General features: G+C 37.1%; 1 protein-coding gene across 2 annotated transcripts in view; it reads left to right on the top strand.

Moving 5' to 3' along the window:
- Window positions 1-20992, top strand: part of RNF217 (ring finger protein 217) — a 141607-nt gene extending 120615 nt beyond the window's left edge. Inside the window, exons 5-7 of one of the 2 annotated variants that reach the window (XR_016234501.1) lie at window positions 1302-1503; window positions 8064-8135; window positions 11329-12186. Coding sequence is in view for 1 of the 2 variants with exons in the window: in XM_017345347.4 (XP_017200836.3) it covers window positions 1302-1503; window positions 8064-8135; window positions 11329-11402 (348 nt within the window). In the remaining variant the exon portion in view is untranslated. Of the gene's footprint in view, window positions 1-1301; window positions 1504-8063; window positions 8136-11328 lie in introns of both variants that reach the window. The other variant, XM_017345347.4, reaches the window with a different exon arrangement.
- Window positions 20993-22084: the final 1092 nt, after the last annotated feature.

The following is a 22084-nucleotide window of genomic DNA, read 5'->3' as shown; positions in this document are numbered from 1 at the left end:
TTTAACAATGCATTTATAACTGAATTACACCACTACTAAACTTCAGAGAAGTATGCTGTATATTACGAGAAGGAGAGCACCGTTTCACATGAAATAGATAAAGTTGTGGACTGTGGCCATGACTTAACTAACAAGATTGAAATGGCCCCTGTAGGGTTTGATTAACACATTAACTGTCAAGTTTCCCTTTGCATTTAAAGTCACTGACACAGTCATCCCAAAGCAGTGTCATGGATAGAACCTTACAACAACCAAAATGATATTAGAAACACTTCAAATAAAAATTCAAATTAAAAACTCACATATATTCAGTATCTGAATCAATGAAGTTGCAACCTCCATGCAGTATGTACCTACTCTATAGTGAAATAGGAAAATTGTTTTTTAGGTGATCTTGTTTTCACTCACCTAGGAGCTGAGCTACATAACCAAACTATTTTTCTTTTCTTGAAATAATGTTAAGTTAAATAATCTTAAGTTCTCTCTCATGATTGTCCACCTAACAGACAAAACATGTACATTTTTGGTTGAAAGATGGCTCCCTTTATACATGATACCCATTGGGATTCTGAGTCAAGCATCTGGTTACATCCCAGATAGATCTGGCTATATCTTCAGTACACCAGAGCCTCAGTGCTGAGTCCATGACTACACTTGGACATCTGGTGGGCAGTCCAAGAAAAAAGCCTTGCTGTATTACAGATGAATCTGTATTTACCATCATTGTAGCCACAACAACATAGGAAGGTGTTTATGTGCACGTATGGTGTGGTGCAAACAGTCCTGTGAACAGTGTATTTATAAATGACACTAGAGTTAGAAATGAAGATGGTATACAATACACAAATCTGTCAACTTCCTTCAGCAGTGAGGGACTTCTCTTTTGAGACTTATTCACATCCTCTCTTCATTTCTCCCTACTTCCCCAGGTCACTTCATTCTTGCTGTTAGTTGTGTAAATAAAGTAGAATTATATAGCATTTTTAATTGCCTCTTAACTATTGAGTTAGATGTGTTGCAATGTATTCATTTATTGGTGAAAATAAGTCAACAGCTTGAATAACCTGAAATGTTGTCCAGCTTTACACATATAAAAGTATTCAGGAAAAATATAACCTTGTAATTATATAATGTAGTTATATAATTATATAATGTAATTAACAAATTGACATCATTGAGAATGCTCTATGATATTTTTATTTCAGTGAAACCTGTATGTTTTGTTCCATAAAATTTGCTGGATCTTACTTCTAAAGACTTTAATAACCTTTTCTTCTGTTTTCTCTCTTTTGCTGGTTTAGATCCACATCCAGAGAACTGAAGGATGTGACCACATGACCTGTTCACAGTGTAACACTAATTTTTGTTATCGATGTGGGGAGAGATACCGCCAGCTCCGTTTCTTTGGAGACCACACATCAAACCTCAGTATATTTGGATGCAAATATCGCTACCTCCCAGAGAGACCTCATTTAAGGAGATTAGTGCGAGGGTCAGTCTGTGGTGAGTATCTGACATGCCTGCAGGAATCTTCCCTAGGAACTGAATACTGATAATAGAATTATAGCAGCTGGGAAAATTCTGAGTGCCTGCTGTGCGTCAGGTATTGTAGTAGGGCCTTCAACCCCCAAGCCTTTCTTTCTCTCTTTGAAATCAAAATTGAAAACTTAAATGTGCATACAAGACAGTGCTTCTATGAGCAGGCAGATTGTGTTTGAAAAGCAATTAATTACAGTGAAGAAATCTGTAGTCATTAGCTTTTTAAATTTCTGCAACCCTAGTGTAAGTTCCTTGACATAAGAGACAAGGCCACATTTATTTTCATAAGGACAATAACTGACTGCTCTTCTTACACATGACCTCCATTCACAGAAGGCATACAGTACAGAATCACATGCAACATGGTCTAGAAAGGCCAGAAAAAAAAAAAAAAAACACAATCATAAGTATACCTATTTTAGAGCCCTTCAGTGGAGTTTGTGTTGTCTGTATAATTGATGTCATTGTATATATTTTTATATTACATGAATAATTAACAGCTAATAATTAGTGGAATAAGTGTCAGGTGCCTTCACTGCCTAAGAACCCAAGTTTAATTACCTAAATATAAATGCTTTCATGAATTGACACTTTGCTCCTCTCTTCCTCCTCAAATACAACCCCTTTCTCCCCAAACACATACAGACACACGAATGTACAATCATGAACACAGATAGGCACTCCTAGTCAACTTGTCCTGGCCCATTGCCTTGGGGTGATAATATTCTTCTGACCTCATATGTCTTACTGCAATAGTTCCCTACTCTTCTAGAATGTACCCACTGTGAGATTTCTTCCTCTCTTTTTTACCATGCAGAACTCCAGGTTTTTTTTCCTGGCCATCTTTCTCTCATGTATATGATACTTTTTCACATCTTCATTGTTTCACCCCTTTTACCTACTTTTGTGTGAAATTGTCTTTATGTTGCTCCTTTGCTCTCTGTCATTTTTTTACTGTGGTGAAATACTCCCATCTCTAGATTCTTGTGGTCGCTGATCAGACCAACGTGGGTGCTGCTGGCAGATTTCTATCTGGTACAGAAATGAACATAGATTTTCAAATGCACTTTAGCGTATGGAAACCAGTACCATCATTTGCTGAAATCTTAAGTGATCTCTATAAAAATATCCTCTCAGAGCTTAATGTCCTATAATATAATTTCCCACAGCTAACAGCGTACAATAGTTGTGATCAGTTTGAATGATTTTCAGTGTTTTCTGTTTATTTCCTTATGTTGTAGATGTTATAATTATTCTACCAATATTTACTGCTAATTAGTAGACTTTAGTGAGATAGCTAGACATGTAACTCACATTTATAACAATTATGCTTTGAGAAAACTCATGGCAAATTAGGTTTAGAGGTGTAACCTACTGGGAAATCTAATATACAGAGAGAACCCCAAAACCAAGACCCTTGTATTTTCTGCACTTCTAGGGCTTTTCTTTCCTGCTTCACTGCCATCTTGGATTTTGTTGTGACAAGATGTTTCCTTTCATTTTTTATTTTAAATAATCTTTCCTTGGGCCAGTTTTTTCTTTCCTTTCTGTTTTTCTGTGTAGGCATTCTTACATGAGGGAACTTACTTCCTGCCCTACTTACCCAGTAGCACTTTGCATGCATTCTCTTTGGGCCCTCTAGCTATTTGCCAGCTTGTCCTTAGCATCCTCATCTCTGGTCAAACATCAGAGGTATTTTGCAGCCTGTAAAATGAACAGTGATCTGAGCACCCCTCAAAATTGTTAGCAGTAAGATGTTTTCTCTGTCCACTCTTTTCTGTTTTCTTCTTATTTAAAAACTTTGTGGTCAGCTTTCTATAAATGGTCTTCTTTTTGCCCTAACTTCCGTTTAGTGTGTGTGCATGCATGGTTGCGTGTGCATGTGCATACCTACAGCTGCGTCCAGATAAACCTGACATAGATAGATCTGTCCTCCCACCCCAGGCACAGCTGGGATGTGCTTTAAGTGCAGTTACACTGTAACTCCTTGTAGAGTTGTCTCCACCTCTCCCATTCCCACAGAAGGCAATAACACAACATTACTTACTTCTGCTGTGGAAGAGAGAGATGATAGAAAGCCATCCCACCCAGTATCCTTTTGTGATATGACCCAGCATCCTCCTTCAGTCTTGGACCAGCCTCCAGATGTCCCTGACCAAAGGTAGAGAAAGGACCTGCATTGCTCTCATGGCTGGAGGATAGGGAATGTGGTCTTCCTTCCACATGACCAGATGTGCAGCTTTTAATCAGAAGGTCCACTCACAGAGAATGAGGAAGAACAGATCCGGGGCTGATGAGCAGCCTCTGACTCCGGGGCATCTCCCAAGTAGGGAGAATGCAGACTATCTGATGAATGGTCCTGGGAATAAAAGTGCCTGAGGAAAATTTAAAATTCTCATATTATCCCATGCAAAAAAATGTGAAGCTTTGGGACTGGCATTTTTGGTGCCATTGCCTATGATTCCTGTGTCCCATATGAGCACCAGTTTGAATCCCAGCTTCTGCACTTCCAGGCTAATGTGCCAGGGAAAGCAGCAAATGATAGTCCAGGTGACTGGGACCCTGCCACCCATGTGGGAGACCTGGATGGAGTTCCTGGCTCCCGGCTTTGGCCCAGCCCCAGCCATTTGGGGAGTGAGCCAGGGAGTAGAAGATTTTCTTCCCTTTCTGTCTAACTACTCCTGTCAAATAAATAAATACTTAAAGTCAAGCTATTTAATTCTTCAAAATAGATTATTTCTAGATGGTAAATAATTCATATGAACAAATCAATGGAACTAATTCTAAAAATAAATACCCATTTTTTTAGATGTATTTATTTATTTGAAAGTCAGAGTTACACACAGAGAGGAGAGGCAGAGAGAGAGAGAGAGAGGTCTTCCATCACTGTTTTACTCCCCAATTGGCCGCAATGGCCAGAGCTGCACCGATCCAGGTGCAGGAGCCAGGATTGTCTTCCTGGTCTCGCACATAGGTGCAAGGGCCCAAGGACTTGGGCCATCTTCTACTGCTTTCCCAGGCCATAGTAGAGAGCTGGATCGGAAGTGGAGCAGCCAGGACTCAAACCAGCACCCATATGGAAAGCTGGCACTGCAGGTGGCAGCTCTACCCACTACACTACAGTGCAGGCCCCAGTACCCATCTTTTTAAAAAAAGATGAATTTGAAACTACAGAAGAAACACAAATAGCCCATAAATATGTTCAGAAATATTCAGTGTTATTAGTAGTCAAATAAATATAAATCTATGTAAGATTTTAGACTACTAAGTAGCAGATTTTTTTTAATTTAATTCTCAATGCTAGAAATTTTCTGAATAAATTGGAAAATTTGTATAATTATTTTTTAAAGAAATTTTATATTAATATGAAAGACTTTTGATAAATGATAAATCTACAAGATGACAATGTATTATGTGCAAGTATAATTTAAAGTAGCAAAAACTGGAACAAAATTTTAAATATAGTAATGTTTTTAAAAGATAGGATATTTGGGTATGATAGATTATTATCTTAGCTATTGAAAATGTTTTAAAAGAATTGTTACTGACCCAGGAATAAGAAAGTATGTTAAATCCTCAGACAGTTTGAAAGTTAGACTTTACCATGTTTTGAACAAAGTTTACATAATTAAAAGAGTGTCTTACTTCCTAATGAAGAGGGAGCACTTAAGAGGGTAATTCCAAAGATTCATGGAAAATGCCTATTATGAAAAACAATGCATTAGCCGGCGCCGCAGCTCACTAGGCTAATCCTCCGCCTTGCGGCGCTGGCACACCAGGTTCTAGTCCCAGTCGGGGCGCCAGATTCTGTCCCGGCTGGCCCTCTTCCAGGCCAGCTCTCTGCTGTGGCCAGGGAGTGCAGTGGAGGATGGCCCAAGTGCTTGGGCCCTGCACCCCATGGGAGACCAGGAGAAGCACCTGGCTCCTGCCTTCGGATCAGCGCGGTGCGCCGGACGCAGCGCACTGGCCGCAGCGGCCATTGGAGGGTGAACCAATGGCAAAGGAAGACCTTTCTTTCTGTCTCTCTCTCTCTCACTGTCCACTCTGCCTGTCAAAAAAAAAAAAAAAAGAAAAGAAAAGAAAAACAATGCATGAATTTTAGTTTTTTGCACCAATATAAACTTATCTTTAATTGCATTTTCTATTAACTATTTGAAGTATCCCCTTATCAGGAATCTTGAGTTCTGTGATATTTGAGAGAGAAAAAGTCTCAGTGCTGTCACTTTACAGTCATGTTTCATTGCAGTAATAAAAATATAGTGATAATTACTTTAAAAGGAAATATGAATGAACATACTGAGCTATGTGTATGGGCGAGAAACAGACTCTTCTAAAAGGTACAATGTTTTAAAGTTTTAAGCATAGCTTTAAGAGTATACTAAAGGCTTCTGTATATAAAGATAATTAAAAATGAATCTTAATGAAGAATGGGATGGGAGAGGGAGTAGGAGGTGGGACAGGAGTGGGGGTGGGAGGGTGGGTATTGGGGGAAGAACTGCTATATTCCTAAAGCTGTACCTATGAAATTTATATTTATTAAATAAAAACTTTCTTTAAAAAAGTATATTAAAGGGGCAGGCATTGTGGTGCAGAGGGTTAAGCTCCTGTTTGGGACTCCTGCATCCCATACTGGAACACCCATGGTAATCCCAGCTATGCTGCTTCTGATCCAACTTCTTCTTGATGCATCCTGGGAAGTAGTGGATGTTGTACCAAGTGCTTGGACCCCTGACACTCACTTGGGAGACCCTGATGGAGTTCTAAGCTCCTGGCTCCTGTCCTAGTTCTCACCACTGTGCATATTTGCGGGTGAACAACCAGCAGATGGAAGACTAATCTCTTTTTCTGTCTCTGTCACTCTGCCTTACAAGTAGATGAAATTAAATGTTTTCTGGAAAATTCATATCCTCTTTTTAAAGACTATACTAAAATATTTGTTAAATGGGATTTAGTATTAATTGGATTGTTATTAGTGAAAAAATGTAAGTCAAACTCAAGGTTAGATATTGTGTCTCCTGAATGGCAATCATTTTAAATCAGATATTAAAAACAGTATTTCATACGCATCTGGTTCCAAAGACCATTTCTTAAGAATAAAAAAAAGTGAATATTTTTTCTAACAAATTTCCAACTGATGTCTGTTATATTTCTGCCTTATGTGTATGTATATGTATATAGCAAAAACTATATACCTATATAATTGATTATTCCAAGGTACCATCTTTAATTTATAGAGTTGTATTGCTGATTCATCCTTAAACAACTGCAAAGTCTCTGCCCCTTTCTTATCTCCTGTTGTATTTGGGTTGTGCAATTGTACAGCTGTATCACATGCCTTAAGATTACTCTGCTGTGGACAGAACATTAATTATTAGTGTTTATTTTGGGATAGTGCCTTTCCAACTCAGTGGGATTCTGATTATTGCTTCTGTGCTTTGTTTTCATGTGACTAGCATTTGTTAGTATCACTGCTTAGTCATTCATTTAGAAAAGAAAATGCTGACTAATGCTCTGGGCATGGTTACCAGCATTTAGCCTTCCTATTTAATTTTTCATTTTTAAATTGTTAAAACAGGGGTGGGTATCTGGCACAGAGGTCAGGATGCTGCTTGGGATACATACATCTCCTATCAGAGTGTCTGGGTTCAAGTCCTGGCTCCACTTCCGATCCAGCCACCTACTAATGTGCACCCTGGGAAGTAGCACATAATGGCTCAAGTAACTGGGTGCCTGCCACCCAAATGGGAGACTCAGACTGTGTTCTAGGCTCCTAGCTTATGTCTGGCTCATCCCTGGCTGCTGTGTGTATTTGGGGAATGAATCAGTGGATGAAAGATCTCTGTCTCTGCTTCTCGCTCTGTCTCTCTGCCTTTCAGATAAAAATAAAAAATACATTTGTTAAAATGATTGAGTTGAATGACCTTCAACATTTTGTATATTTTCTGGTAGTTTTTCTCTTACAGAGCATCAGTGTTGAAAGGTCCTATTGGGAGTGTTGTTCACTAGGTGTTCATTAGTTTGTTTTTTTTTTTTCAACACAAGAAGTAAATAAATTGTTTGTTCAGTTATGACCTTGAGCAGAAGGCCCTCTATAGAAAGCCTACCAACGCTCCATTTTGTAAGCTAACTTTTCTCCTGCCAACTCTGCCAACTCAGATATGTCCCTCCTTTCTTTATTGCTCAACATCTTGAAATTGAAAATCGAAGAGATCTAAAGGAAAAGCAAAAGCAAACATTTTCCTAATAGAATAAGGGAAACCCGTCCTCCTGTGATTTGTTTGCTTATAAAGGACAAATGATTTGTGAGATGTTGTAGGCAAGTGCCTAGGATTTCAATGATATTATTCAACTTCCCCATGTCCATCTGTTCTATACCTGATAGATTTCTTAGAGAAATACTGCCTTACTTATAATCAGACTTTGTGAAAAATAACATACATCTAGATATTTTAAAAGCAGTGGAATAATTGTCTAGCAAATTCATTTTGAGACTTTTCTAAGTGACTTTTACCTTTGTTTTGCAGCTGGAAAATTATTTGTTGCACCTCTAATCCTGGTGTTGGGATTAGCACTAGGGGCCATAGCGGTTGTAATCGGTAAGAAGCATTTCATGTACTTGAGAACAGAAATTTCTGAGGACCATAGGGACAACATGAGAGCTAAAGGAATAATATGAGATGGTTACCAAGTGGCTGTGATTTCTTTTCCATGCCTGCTCTAGGTAGCTAATCGTGTTATCATACATCCAGAGGAGCATGTTTCCTATCGGATATATTCGTGTGACTATTTTTCAGTTTGTACCCACTTTGGTTCATATCTTCTGAAGCATTCTTAACTCCCTTTAATACCAACATTGATAGACCTTGTATTCTAGATTCAAATTTTCCGATTCTGGCTTCAGCTTGGAGTAGCAATGAAAAGAGGCTGTGGTACATTGTTGGTTAAAGCAGAAAATGTGTCAGTGTGAATAAGAACATCCATCCATCATATACTTGAGCACTGACAAACAGAAAAACCTACTCAGGCCGGCGCCGTGGCACAGTAGGTTAATCCTCCAACCCGGCATCAGCATCCCATATGGGCACCGGTTCTAGTCCCGATTGCTCCACTTCCAATCCAGCTCTCTGCTGTGTCCTGGGAAAGCAGTAGAGGATGGCCCAAGTGCTTGGGCCCCTGCACCCATGTGGGAGTCCAGGAAGAGGCACCTGCCTCCTGGCTTCGGATCAGCACAGTCCCGGCCGTTGCGGGAGAGTGAACCAATCGAAGGAAGATCTTTCTCTGTGTCTGTCCCTCTCACTATCTATAACTCTACCTCTCAAATAAAATAAATAAGAAATCTTAAAAAAAAAAAAAGAAAGAAAGAAAAACCTACTTGGTTCTACTTCATTGAAAGAAATTATGAATGACTAATAAAAAAAAATCCTGTATATTAGGCCGGTGCCGCGGCTCACTAGGCTAATCCTCCGCCTTGCGGCGCCGGCACACCGGGTTCTAGTCCCGGTTGGGGCACCGGATTCTGTCCCGGTTGCCCCTCTTCCAGGCCAGCTCTCTGCTGTGGCCAGGGAGTGCAGTGGAGGATGGCCCAGGTGCTTGGGCCCTGCACCCCATGGGAGACCAGGAAAAGCACCTGGCTCCTGGCTCCTGGCTCCTGCCATCGGATCAGCGCGGCGGCCATTGGAGGGTGAACCAACAGCAAAAGGAAGACCTTTCTCTCTGTCTCTCTCTCTCACTGTCCACTCTGCCTGTAAAAAAAAAAAAAAAAAAATCCTGTATATTAGTGAAATGGTTATTTTTCCATTCAATTGTTGTTTAGCTGTTATGTGTATTCCCACTAAACTAGGGTATTTTAGCTTTTTATTTGTTAAACTTCTTATTCAGTGAAATATTAAGCCTTTTTCCTGTAATATAAATATAAAATGTTACCTCAAAACTAAAAAAAAAAAAGGTAGGAAAAAGGAGGGAGAGAAGGAGGGAATATCATTATGTTCTTAGACTTGTGTGTTTAAATCATATTGAATCTGTTAAAAATTAATTAAAATATAAAAATGAAATTTTAAAAATTTAAAATCCTATGTGTGTACTTGTATTCATATAACTGTACTAACATACATGTTTTATAGTAGTTCTTAGACTCACCATGTTTAGAATATCTTGTCGAGCTGGTTAAAACACAGATTGGCTGGTTCCTGGTTGAGTTTCTGACTCAGTGTAGGGGCAAAGCCATGAATGTGTATGACAGTGCTTCAAAAAGTTTGTGGAGGATGCCATTATGAATTTATTTTAGAACAAAAAACATTTTGAAAGCCATGCATGTTTTTTTCATAAATGAGTATTTTTCACTAACTTTCATGTTTAATTTGTTTTAATTTTTTCAATTCAAAAGGCTGAGACAGATTTCCCTGAGGTGGTTCACTCTCCCTGCAACAGCTGGAGCAGCGCGAAGCTGAAGCTGGGAGCCAGGAACTCAGTCCTGGTCTCCTACAAGGGTGGCAGGGATCCAAGTACTTGAGCCATGGCCTGCTACCTCCCAGCATGACATTAGCAGAATGCTGGAATCGGAGGTGCATCTGTACCTGGAACTGAGGCACTCCAGGGTGGGACATGGGCATCCCAGGCAGGGTTGTTTTTGTTTTTGTTTTTTTGTTTTTTTGTTTTTTTGACAGGCAGAGTGGACAGTGAGAGAGAGAGACAGAGAGAAAGGTCTTCCTTTTGCCGTTGGTTCACCTTCCAATGGCCGCTGCAGCTGGCACACTGCGGCCGGCACACCGTGCTGATCCGATGGCAGGAGCCAGGTACTTATCCTGGTCTCCCATGGGGTGCAGGGCCCAAGCACTTGGGCCATCCTCCACTGCACTCCCTGGCCACAGCAGAGAGCTGGCCTGGAAGAGGGGCAACCGGGACAGAATCTGGCACCCCAAACGGGACTAGAACCCGGTGTGCCGGCACCGCAAGGCGGAGGATTAGCCTAGTCCGCGGTGCCAGCCTCAGGCAGGGTTTTAACTGCAGCACCAAAGGCCTCTCCTCCATGAACGTTTTGAAGGCCCCTCCTATCCCTAAAACACTTCTCAGATGGTACAGATGCTGCTGGGCCAGTGACCGCACTTTGAGAAGCATTCTGTTAGAGCATTTTAAATTAAATGCCATAGATAAACACTGCTTTGATGACTGCTCCATATAGTAGATAGAATGTGGCATTTTTTTTTTGCTAGAAGAGTGATTTTTATATGCGCGTTTCTGTTTAGCTAGTAATGCATGTGTAAAACAGAATGGATTATAAAATGTTTGACATTTTAAGTTCTGTCAGGGAGTGAGAACTTTGCGAAGTGGATTTTATTATCTTTGCTTTATGGTAGAGGAATTAAGGCTCAGAAAGATGTCTTAAGTGGGAGAACTGCAAGTGAAACCCGACATTGGGCTCCACGGCCTGTGCCTGACACTAAGTGCAGCCATCCGTGTCCAAATGGCATGAGTATGGAGAATAAAGGGCATTTAAACCTAATGCCTGAGATTTTGATAGAAAGCATTATTCCATATGTAACCTGTTAGGACTGAGGGGGTGATAAAATGGGGAGAAACCTAAAGGAAATGATGAAGAATGAAATCTTTTAGAAATAAATATATTTCATAGCATAATTACCTCTCTTCTCCATGTTTACATATTCCTAAATAATGATGATTTATAAATAGTTTGCAATTCAGTAAAAATGAAAAATTTTAAATAGAAATCCCTAACTGTCCATGCTCCTAATTCAGCATAACATTTTCTTTTTTTTTTTTTTTAATTCCTAGGTTTATTTGTATTTCCTATCTATTGCCTTTGTAAAAAACAGAGAAAACGGTCACGGACAGGTATGCACTGGTGAAGGGCAGATGCTTCCCTGGCTCAGGAGGTCCAAGTAGGAGCTTGACAGAGTGGTACGGCCATCTGTGCATCACAGCCTGAAAAACACTGACAGCAGCCTCCTGCCATCTTGGTCTCCCATGGTTCCCTGCAGGCCACAATGCCTCTAGCTATGGTGCGCTCCCAACATGGTATCCTGTTGTTTCCCTAAACAAATTGCTGCTTTTCACAGTCACTTTCATAAACTATAAACATCTGTGTCATAACTCTGACTTTTGTAGTCCTTGGAAGAAAGTATTTTACTTGAGAACCAGTTATCCTCAGAATTGTTCTGAGCACGCCTCTCCTGAGCATTGCCGCAGACTGTCTTTGACCCCTGCACCTCCCCCCAGGCCACCCTCCAGACTTGGTGTGAACAGCTCAAGTCCTATCTGTACCAAGAAGCATTCTGCCACTTGCGGAAGATAAAAGCTCACCGAATGCACCTGTTGTCATCTGTGGCCCAAGCAGTATAATTCTTTTATCCTTCAGATGCCGTCATTGCTGAAACTCTCAATGCCCTAAAGGGAACTAATGAAACTAAATTAATGAGAAGAATCCTGAGTTACTGAAGTATATATGTGTAGGGGTGTGAATATGTGTATATATTAATATAGATTAAAACTAGACCCAGTCACCCTGTATTTATCTATTTCCCTGCCTCTACACTATTTTTCCACATTTTCGTAGACCTATTTAAAGATGACGGTTCCTTTGTGGGCATACTTTGGTAATGTATTGAATTAAAGTCAATGTAGACAACAGGCTATCCTGATGTTGACCCTTTCTATGTCTTGCTGTCTCTGTCACACACACACACACACACACACACACACAAACTTGTCGATGTTCCCCTCAAGGAATATGAAGCTTTGTAAACTGACAAAATAGGATGCTTTTAGGAAATTCTCCAGACCCAAATGCTGACTCTTTTCCTATATTTTGACATATGTGATTCACTTTATGGATAAATTATTCCACACAGGTTTCTTTAATACAAAGAACAAGTTTGTTGTATAGAGAGAACTGCTTAAGCCTTTAAACAAATCCCTTCTCTGCTAATATTTTAACCAACTTGTAATTACAGAGAATTGTGCTGGAAGTTAAGGTTTTACATTATTTAATACTCCACCTTTTCCCTTAGTCTCTCTTTCTTTTTATTTGTCCCAAAGTTTTTCATAAAAACAAACATTTTTGAAGGATTTGTCTTAGGTTGACTGCTCAAATGCATAAACTCTATCTTCTTATGGAGGGGTAATTTGAAAACAAAACTTCATAGATGTATCTACAATAGAAACAGCTTTTGGAAAAGAAAAAAGTGCAGAAAATATTTCAGGAATTTTCTTCTAACCTGAGAATTCTTTAAAAATAAGAAAGGACAAGTATCTACTAAACCATGATATTCTATTGTTTTCATCACAAATGTTCACCAGCAGAGTGAAGAAGCCTCAGTGTCCAGTCATTTCCAAATTCTTAAAATTAGCTGTGAGCCATAAATATAGCACTCATTTGTCATCAACCTTGTCTGACTCCAAATAGATAAGGTAACAAAACATGCATTAACATGGATAGTTTGTCTTTGTTGACTCCAGAGCATAAGGACATTTTATCACTTTTGTTTGACCTAAAGAGTACATGATAGTGATGGCTGAAGCCACTCAGTTCGTATTTCTGAATAACACAAAATAGCTCCACTACAGCTTCTGGGCTGCTTGCATGTTTCAGATAGAAGAGGGTGTGGCATCCCTGGCAGTCCTGGGGTAGCAGGAAGCAGAATGCAAGATGAGAAGATGTGATGTTCTGGTTTCACAGCTCCATCTTTTCGTTTTCCCTTCCATGTATTCCTGAGTGTCTGTCTGAGGTACTCCAGTATTAAAGCTTAACGAATGAGAATTTCTAGCTTAAATTCATGTATTTCTGCCATAAAAGTGCTTCATTTTTGCAAATTCACCTTTCCTGAACTTAGGCATTAGTTTGGCAATGTGTGAATAGGATGACTTATAAATCTAGCAGATATCTGCGTGTATGATATATATCTACACATATGTATCATACATATGCGTACATTTGCCATATACATATATGCCAGCTGGCAGAGTAATATACTCTCTGGTCTTAGATCATCTAGTTTCTTAGGTTTTTATATCTGTTGTCTTTGGCTTACTCAGGGATTTTTATTCCTTTCTTTGAATAACTTATCTTTTAGAAGTATTTTTATATAATTTGGAAAACTTTCCACTATCCCAGTTACAGCAATGTCTGTTATCAGTGAAGACTATTCACCAGTGCTTGAGAAGTGTGCACTGTGTTACACAAGATTTTCATTTTTCTATGCATAGATTTTTTTAAATTAATGTATGCATTTTTCTCCTATAAGATTGCTATATTTGGCCTTTCTCTGCTGGTAACTTAATTATTAGTGAATTTTTTTTACTTAGCTTTATCAGGATCTTAAAAACAGAATAAAATGAAAAGAAGTATTTATATGTCAGTGCCAACTTTGAAGATATAACAACAGTAGTAACTTTTGGGATAAATTCTAAGAACTATTTTAGGAAAAGAAGTGTGCACATAACATAAATATCTTTCTATCCAAGGCTTCTCATTTTTATATGTTTTTATTGTAAATTTAATATATATTCCTTTAAAAATAAAACAATATACAATTATTAAATACAAATTTATCTGTTTACCCCTAATTTTTTGGGGGGTAGCCACTATTAAGGTTTTGGTATATGTTCTTCCACTTTCTGCAAATATACAATTAAGTGTGTGTGCATATGTATCAATGTGTGTGTTAGTTTTATACAAATAGAATAATAATATTCTTACTGTGCTGTGACTTCTTCATTTGGTAGATACTTTTCATAAAAGTTTAAATAAATTTACCTCATTCTTTTGTAAATTACTACATAATCCATTGTGGGGCTATACTTACACAGTCCCCTGTTGAATGGACATCAAGGTCATTTTAACTGCTCTATCAGTAACCAGGCATTAGTGAAGTCCCTTTTGCATAAGTTTTTATCACCTTGCATAAACACTTCCGTAAGTTTTTAAATTTGGTTTTTAGAAGATATGTGTAATAAAATTTGTAATGCATTTCCAGGAAATTAGATCATAGAAATAAGGTGTTTGAGAACCTCTTTTTGGAGAAAATGAAAGATTGTATAGGAGTGCATAATTTTTGAAGGAAAGTATATTTGGAAGGATAATTTCCTGCATGCTTTATTAGCCAAATGAGTACCTTGCCAAAACTTTTATAAGAGGAAATTAATCTTTTTTCCAATAAAAATAAAATGTGATAGGATATTTCAGATAATGTGAGAAAGATGAATTGATTTGGATTTGGAGATGGCCTATTTTTAAAACTTGAAGTTTTTAAATGACAAACTCTAGCCAAGTTGATGATGCTTGTCACATTTTTGAAAACACTATCCATGTTCATGCATGTTACTCCACATGTTATGCCATTGTGAAAAGTAAGAGCAATGGTTGGCAATTATAAATCCCAAAAATAAGCCATAAAAAGATAAATTAGATCCTGTAAGTTTTGGTGGAATGGCACGAAACGTTCATTTTATTCTGAATCCCAGCAGTTCCCTGGGGATTTCAGTGTGTGCAGTAAGAGGAGAGGTCTCAAACCTTTTCATGCAAGCAACGTCTTGTAAGCCACCACACTGATTTTCTGATAGGTGCTATTGTATCTTAAGAGTAGAACAGACAGGAAACAATCAAATATAATTAAACACCAGTCAGGTTGCAACATGATATCTTTAATTGTGCATTCTCTACTATGGCATCAAGATTCAATGGAACCTGTCAGGAAATGCCTTGTTGTGTAGCACTCACCATCTCTTGGGTCCCATGGCCCCAGGACGCCTGTACTTTTCAATCCTTCCACCCAAATGGATGGCCCGTATTCTACACACTGTGGTTGTTTCTTCCAGACCCTGGTTCCCCTCCCCATTTCATTTTTCTTTAAACCTCTGCTGTTCTAACTAATCCTCTCACAAAAAGAGACAGGAGGTCTGGCAGGTGCAGAGCATCAGCACGATTCCCTGACCTTTGTTAATTCAGAGTGTATCTGCCGAAACATGCTGCCTATTAAAATTTTTAATTATAAACAAGTTAGTAACCTAAATAACATCAGTTGGGATAATTTTTTAAAGTACAAAAAAAGAAAATTAATACCAAAAGCCATCTTAGATTTTAATTTTGTAAGCAAGATGCATATATGCCTTAATGTGAGTCTTCACATTGAAGTGTATGCTCATTCTTCCACATTTGTGACTAAAACCAGTTTTTGAAAGTAGTTTTTCCTGTGGTTAGCTTTATTGTTTGATATTAATATGTTAACATACAGCCTTAAAGTTCCATAATGCACTTTAAAATACTTGTGCCATCCAAGTGATTTAACAAGAGTTAAAGCAATGGACATCTATATGGACTTCAGTGGAGAGAGAACAGTGTTAGCAAATACAGAATACAGTGATGCACCACTTAATGACTTCCATCGATGCCTGACCGCATATGTGATAATAGCTGTACCATATGGCCCAGGTGCATGGGATTGGTAGGCGGTACAATGTAGGTTTCTGTAGGTATACTCTGAAGTCACACAACGACAGAATTGCCCAATGCCACTTTACTTAGAACATACCCTTTTGTTAAGCAGCATATGACCGCATGTCATCTCTAAATTTAGGGGTAATCAGTAGCTAAAAATTTTAAATACATAAAACATACCTGAAAAAAATAAGTTTCTGAGATTATGATAATCCTGGAAATTGGTGAAAAGAAGCTCAAAAATAGCAACTAATACTTTAAAAATGTTACATAATAACCTGGTTGGAATGTTTGTTTAAAATATTCAGTTAATTTCTATTGCATAGTTCATTAATTCTTTAAAACAGGTCCCCTCAGTAGAGACATGAAAGTCAAAACTACCACCAGTGACCAGTTTGAGAAAGCTTTGTTTTTCAAATGATTACGATTTAATTCTGACATTTTCCTCCTAAAATGGTATACAATTATATTTTATATATGTATCCACATGCTTACTTTGATAAAACTGAAATAATTTTATAGAGGTATTGAAATATGGTCTGGAAACTCAGAGTTCCAAAATTTGGGGAGTATTTAAGATTAGGAAATGTTACCTTTGAGATATAAACCGATGATAGAAACTTTTAAGAAAGAAATGTAGTAGGCACTCCTTGGTAACTGTGGTTTTTCAGAGTAAAACTAATTTATTTCAAAGCCAAGTATTGTGTGGAACTTCTATTTTATACCACTGTTTTAAGATTAGAACTTTGACTATTACAAATCCAAGAAACAGAGAGCCACAGTAGTGTGAGACTATCATACTTGTCTATCTAGAGAATGAACTGAAGCCTTAATATATCACATACCTTACAGAACCCTAGACACATTGTCCACTTTGGAAGCATGTAATTATGCATACTATAAACCATATTTTTGCTGAATAAATGACTGTTTTGATGGACAATATGGACTTAAAAAGCAATAAATTATTTTTTTAAATACATGCAACATTGCCACTCCTTCCTTTTCTTTTCTTTTCTTTTTTTTTTTTTTTTTTTTTTTCGGACACTTCATTTTTTTTTGGACACTTCATTAAGTTTATTTAACACTGCATCACTTAGATTACACACAGTAACTCAGAAAATGCTGCCTGTTTTTCAGTTCCATGCCACATTTTTCTCACTTTGTTCCATTAATATTAAATTACTGTCTTCCTTGCTTGAAAAGGGATACCTTCATACTTCAACATCAAGTTCATATTTTCTCTTAGATTTCCCAATTGTCATGCCTTTTTGCCTCTACAGTCCCCTTCCCATCTTGGCCAACTGTGGATAAATTGCCCCACCGTGTGCTCCTTTGACTCCACTGAAATGAAATTCAGCACTGAAAGGACTCCACAGTTTAGCCCTGGTAATGAGTATAAAATTGACTTATTTACCTTGGTTTATTTTATCTGTAAATTGAAATGCATCAGGAGTTCCTGGAATAATTTGATCTCTTCTTGATACCTGTTGGAGAATACTGCCTTGTTCTCTGTCAAAAAGCATGTCAAATGAATGAGAACATGTTTTTTGGATTAGAAGGACTAATAATACTCTAAAATCAAGCATCAGAAGTTGTGTTATGAATATCATAAGATCAGTATTGTGTTTGCACATGAGTTGAACACAAAGTGTGTGTAGACATTCACACAGCCTGACCCCAGGTTATTCATTTTTCACCCATAATGGGTTATGGCTATGGTTTAGGGCCTTTGAGCAAAAAGTTCTATAGCTTGGACTTGCGAGTGGATTTCCATAGTGTGACATTTGTATATAAGATTCAACCATGGGTTCATAGCTGAGAACATTATTAAACTTTTTCATAATCTAAGATAGATCATATTGAATGTAACTATTAGCACTATGCTAGAGAAACCATTTGTTCTTTGCAAATGTTCAACTCTCATTGATATTATTTAGATATAAGCCACACTCAAGATATATTTAGTAAAGGTGTAGTCCAAGGAAGTCAAACTAGGCTATTGTAGGGCCTCAGAAATTACTGAAATAATATCATTTCAGATCCTTCCTTGTGGCTGGCAAGCTGTGCTGTCTGTTGTTGGTTCTTTGTAAACTTATTATGTGTTCACCTCATGCCCCATCAAAAGAAATATTTTCAACAATTCAAATTCTTAAAGATGACATTTTTCAATCATAATACTGCCTCTTTTATCAAAATGTTTTTCTTGATTCTTTCAAGCAAATAGTACCTGAATATTTGATACAAATATCTAAATTTTTTCAGTCTATAGAACATTACCATGCTTTATATTTCTTTATAAAAAAATTCTAAAGTACCATGACATTTTTTTATCAGATCACTACAAACCCTTTTACCAAAGGCCTACTTTTTTAAAAAGTTTCATATGGGCACCCCTTAATAGTTTTTATTATATTATCATTTTCATCACAATTAAAATTCTGTGGATGATATTAAAAAAAAGGGTAGACCAACTTTATATTTCATATGAAACCTAGGAACAGTAATTGATTTGCATATATGTGGAAAATACATATGCATGTATATAATAATACCATCACCTTAACAAGGACAATGCTACACATTTTAATATGAAAGTTAATGGATAACCTTGTTGCTTATGAAAGTAATTGTCGACATAATAATAAATAGTAAATTCTAAAAGATGACAAATAATTTTCGGTAGAAGGAACACAAACTCAGTGGCATTAAAATGTTATTAAGTTATATTAACACATTATTAAGTCACCATGAGAATTAGTGCTTTTGTTTCTACTTCAAACACAATTGATTATAAGACATTTTAGTGAAACAAATATATTTGTATTGCAAAACTGTGGGACAATTAAATTATTAATATTCTCTTTTTCTGGAGTATAAGATGGTGAAAAGCAGATGTTTAATCTGTTATTGTATGTTCAGAAATTGCAGTTCTAAAGAACAATTTTTGTCTATTTAAGGAAAATATAGCCCATTTAAAATATATTCTCAATAATAGCAAATGGGAAGAAATTTCTTAATTTTAGAGTTAATAACTTTCACTAACAGTTTATATCAAATCCTGTCCATTCCACTATATTGTATATTTTTAGTTTTCTATAAAATTTGTAACCTTTTCCCAAGTAATGTGCATCATAATACTTTTCATGTTTAAAATGAGCTCAATTGAAATATTTCTTTGATTTTTCACTGATATCAGAAGATACTTATGTAATTTTGTTTTTCAACTTTTTCTGAATTTCTGTGGTAATACAGTTAACTTTGATATTGAGAAAACTATTTGGAAGAAACCATTTTTAATATATTGTAAGAAAGAGGCAGGTAGAAATAAAAAACAATGTTAATATTCTTATGCAGAAATCTGTGAAAAGAAAAAGAGGAAAACAAAATATGCTGAAATGAAAATGAAAATGTTGGAAAATAGAGTATTTAAAAGACCATTTAATTTCTTACATTGTTAGAGCAATCAACTTCTTATTTCCAAATTATTTCTTGCTGTTGGTGCCACGAATTGTGCTTTGAACATAGTATATAATTTCCTCACCACTTGAGTGTTTGTTACTAATTTACTGAAAAGAATGGAAGAAACTGGTGAATAAAAGCCAGGGAAAGTGGGTTGGTTGCCATTTCCCAATAGCACTAATTTGTATTCCCTTTAACTTTCCATATGGTGCTTTGTGTGATGAGTATATAACAGTTATATGTTATTAGTGCCTTATTTTTTTCACTTGACTTTATTTCTTATCTAAAGAGCCATATATATTTTTTGTGAGTGTTTTTTGGTCCCTCTATTTAAACTGCTAGTGAGACAGTGTATCTTTAGGTATGTATATAGGCTGTATTTGCTACCTTAATCGACTGTACAATCTTTAGAACAGCAGACTAGCCGATGTATTTTCCTCAAATTCATTTTTAAGCCAAAGTATAAAAATGGATTTTAAACAACAGAAATTAAAGCCATTGAAGTTGGAATGTGTTTTAAAACGATGCACATACAAGAATGCTGATTGTCAAACAGGAGTTGGAATGACTGACTGTGGCTCCAATTAGGACAAATTTACTGAAAGCATTAACAATAAGAGTGAGTATATGGTACTAGAGAAATCTGACTGATTCTCTGCAACTTATCTTTGGCAACATTTCATCAGTAGTGTACTCCTATCCAAATGCTGGAGACCATGGCGTTCACTATTGACATGTTGTTCTTCATTCACAGTGGACTTCATGGACATCAAGCCATTTTGTGTAATATATTATTTTGCTCTTCTGGGTCTGTGCCTTTGTTTTACTTTATACAAAATGCTGGTTTTCTTGTGTTCTTTATGTACCATAGTATATACTTTTCCTGATGAATGTATGATGAATCATTAAAATAAACCATGTGCATAGAAAAGATAAAAGACACAGGTTGTATATGCAAATATGTGTAAATATTTGACAAAGAAAAAAAAAGGAAAAGAATCTTCCTGCCAACAGATAGGTCCTGCTGGACAGGACCTGGAAATTTAAAGATTTTTTTAAGTGGTGAAATTTAAAAATCTATTACCTCAGTAATTTTCAGTGGATATGTGTTAGTGTACTGCTCGCTCTTAGTAAGTACAGTCTCGCTTGCTGCTGGTGGTTAAAGCAACCCAAGTTTCATATCACACAAATTTTAGGGACAAGTTTTTTTAAAATGAATATCTTGTGATATTTTGGAGTCTAATTATGGACTTTCAGTAATGTCCCTATGACCTTTTGGTTGTAGTTGGGCCTTTTTTTTTTTTTTTTTTTGGTTGGTTACTTTATAATGGGAGGGTAATTTTATTATGAGATCAGATCTCATGGAAGAATATAAAGAAATTCACTCTACTTGGATGAAAACTATAATGGGAATCAAACTACTTTGATTATCACTGTATGAGCTGTTGTATGGATTACTGTGGAGTACTGTTTACCACATGATGTGTGCAATACATCATGCAACATCATCTAGCAATGCCTAATAAAATTTTCAAAAGAGAAGACTCTTGTCTTTTGTTCCAATAGATTTTAAAGTTAAAGAAAGTAAAGGATAAAATTTGACAGTACAAAAACTACAGTGCATAAGTAAACATGGCATTATTAGAGTATTTCTGCACAGGAGTTAGAAGTGGAGAAGCAAGAATGAACAGAAATTCATGGGTGTGCTTTAAGGAAAAGAGACTGCTGTGTTGCTGTGGCATGCTTGTGCAGAAGCACACAGCTTGATGAAGATCGGCCCAAACGTTCTTCATAAACTGTGATGAAGATCAAATAGTGTGGAAGTGAGAAATTGGCTTAGGGTAGTGGTTACTCTCTGGACAAAGGGTGCTGGGCTAGTGTAGGAAACATAGAAACCACTGAAGTCAAGTATATGCCTGCTTTGCAACCTAGCAATTATTTTCCTAGTCTACCTCCAGGATGGGGAAAAAGGACCTTTGTTGACCAAAGGATGTGTGCAAGAATTTCTGTAGCAGTAAAATGGTTAAATATATAGTGATGTATTCATACAATAGAATAGTGCAGAGCAATAAGAATGGAAAAATAATTGGATATAAAAAATTACAGAGCTTGGGCCCAGCATTGTGGCTTGGTGGGTAAAGCTGCTGCCTTGACACTGGCATCCCATATGGGCATGGGTTCAAGACCCAGCTGCTCCACTTCTGATTCAGCTCCCTGCTAACGCACCTGGGAAAGCAGCAGAAAATGGCCCAAGTGCTTAGGCTCCTGCTCCCATATGGGAGACCCAGAAGAAGCTCCTGGCTTCTGGCTTTAGCCTCTCCCAACCCATTATTGCAGCCTTTTGGGGAGTGAACTAGTGGATGGAAAATTCATATCTCTCTCTCTCTCTCTCTCTCTCTCTCCTTTGTAACTCTTGCAAATAAATAAATCTAAAAAGAAAAATTGAAGAGCAGCCCATGCAGAAATATGGTTGACTATCCTAGACATCATGTTGATATAATGAAGCCAGACACACAGAGTATGTATTGTAGTATACTATCTATATGATAATAAAAAACAGAACTAATCAGAGTGAAAGACGTAAAAGCAGTAGCTACTTTATGCAGTGAAGATTATTGACTGGGAAAATAATGA

The sequence above is a fragment of the Oryctolagus cuniculus genome, chromosome 5 (assembly GCF_051225735.1).
Source record: "Oryctolagus cuniculus isolate XC-2025 breed Fujian yellow rabbit chromosome 5, ASM5122573v1, whole genome shotgun sequence".
Taxonomy (NCBI): domain Eukaryota; kingdom Metazoa; phylum Chordata; class Mammalia; order Lagomorpha; family Leporidae; genus Oryctolagus; species Oryctolagus cuniculus.
Note: the sequence above shows the minus strand (reverse complement) of the source record. Positions and strands in the feature narration are given on the sequence as shown.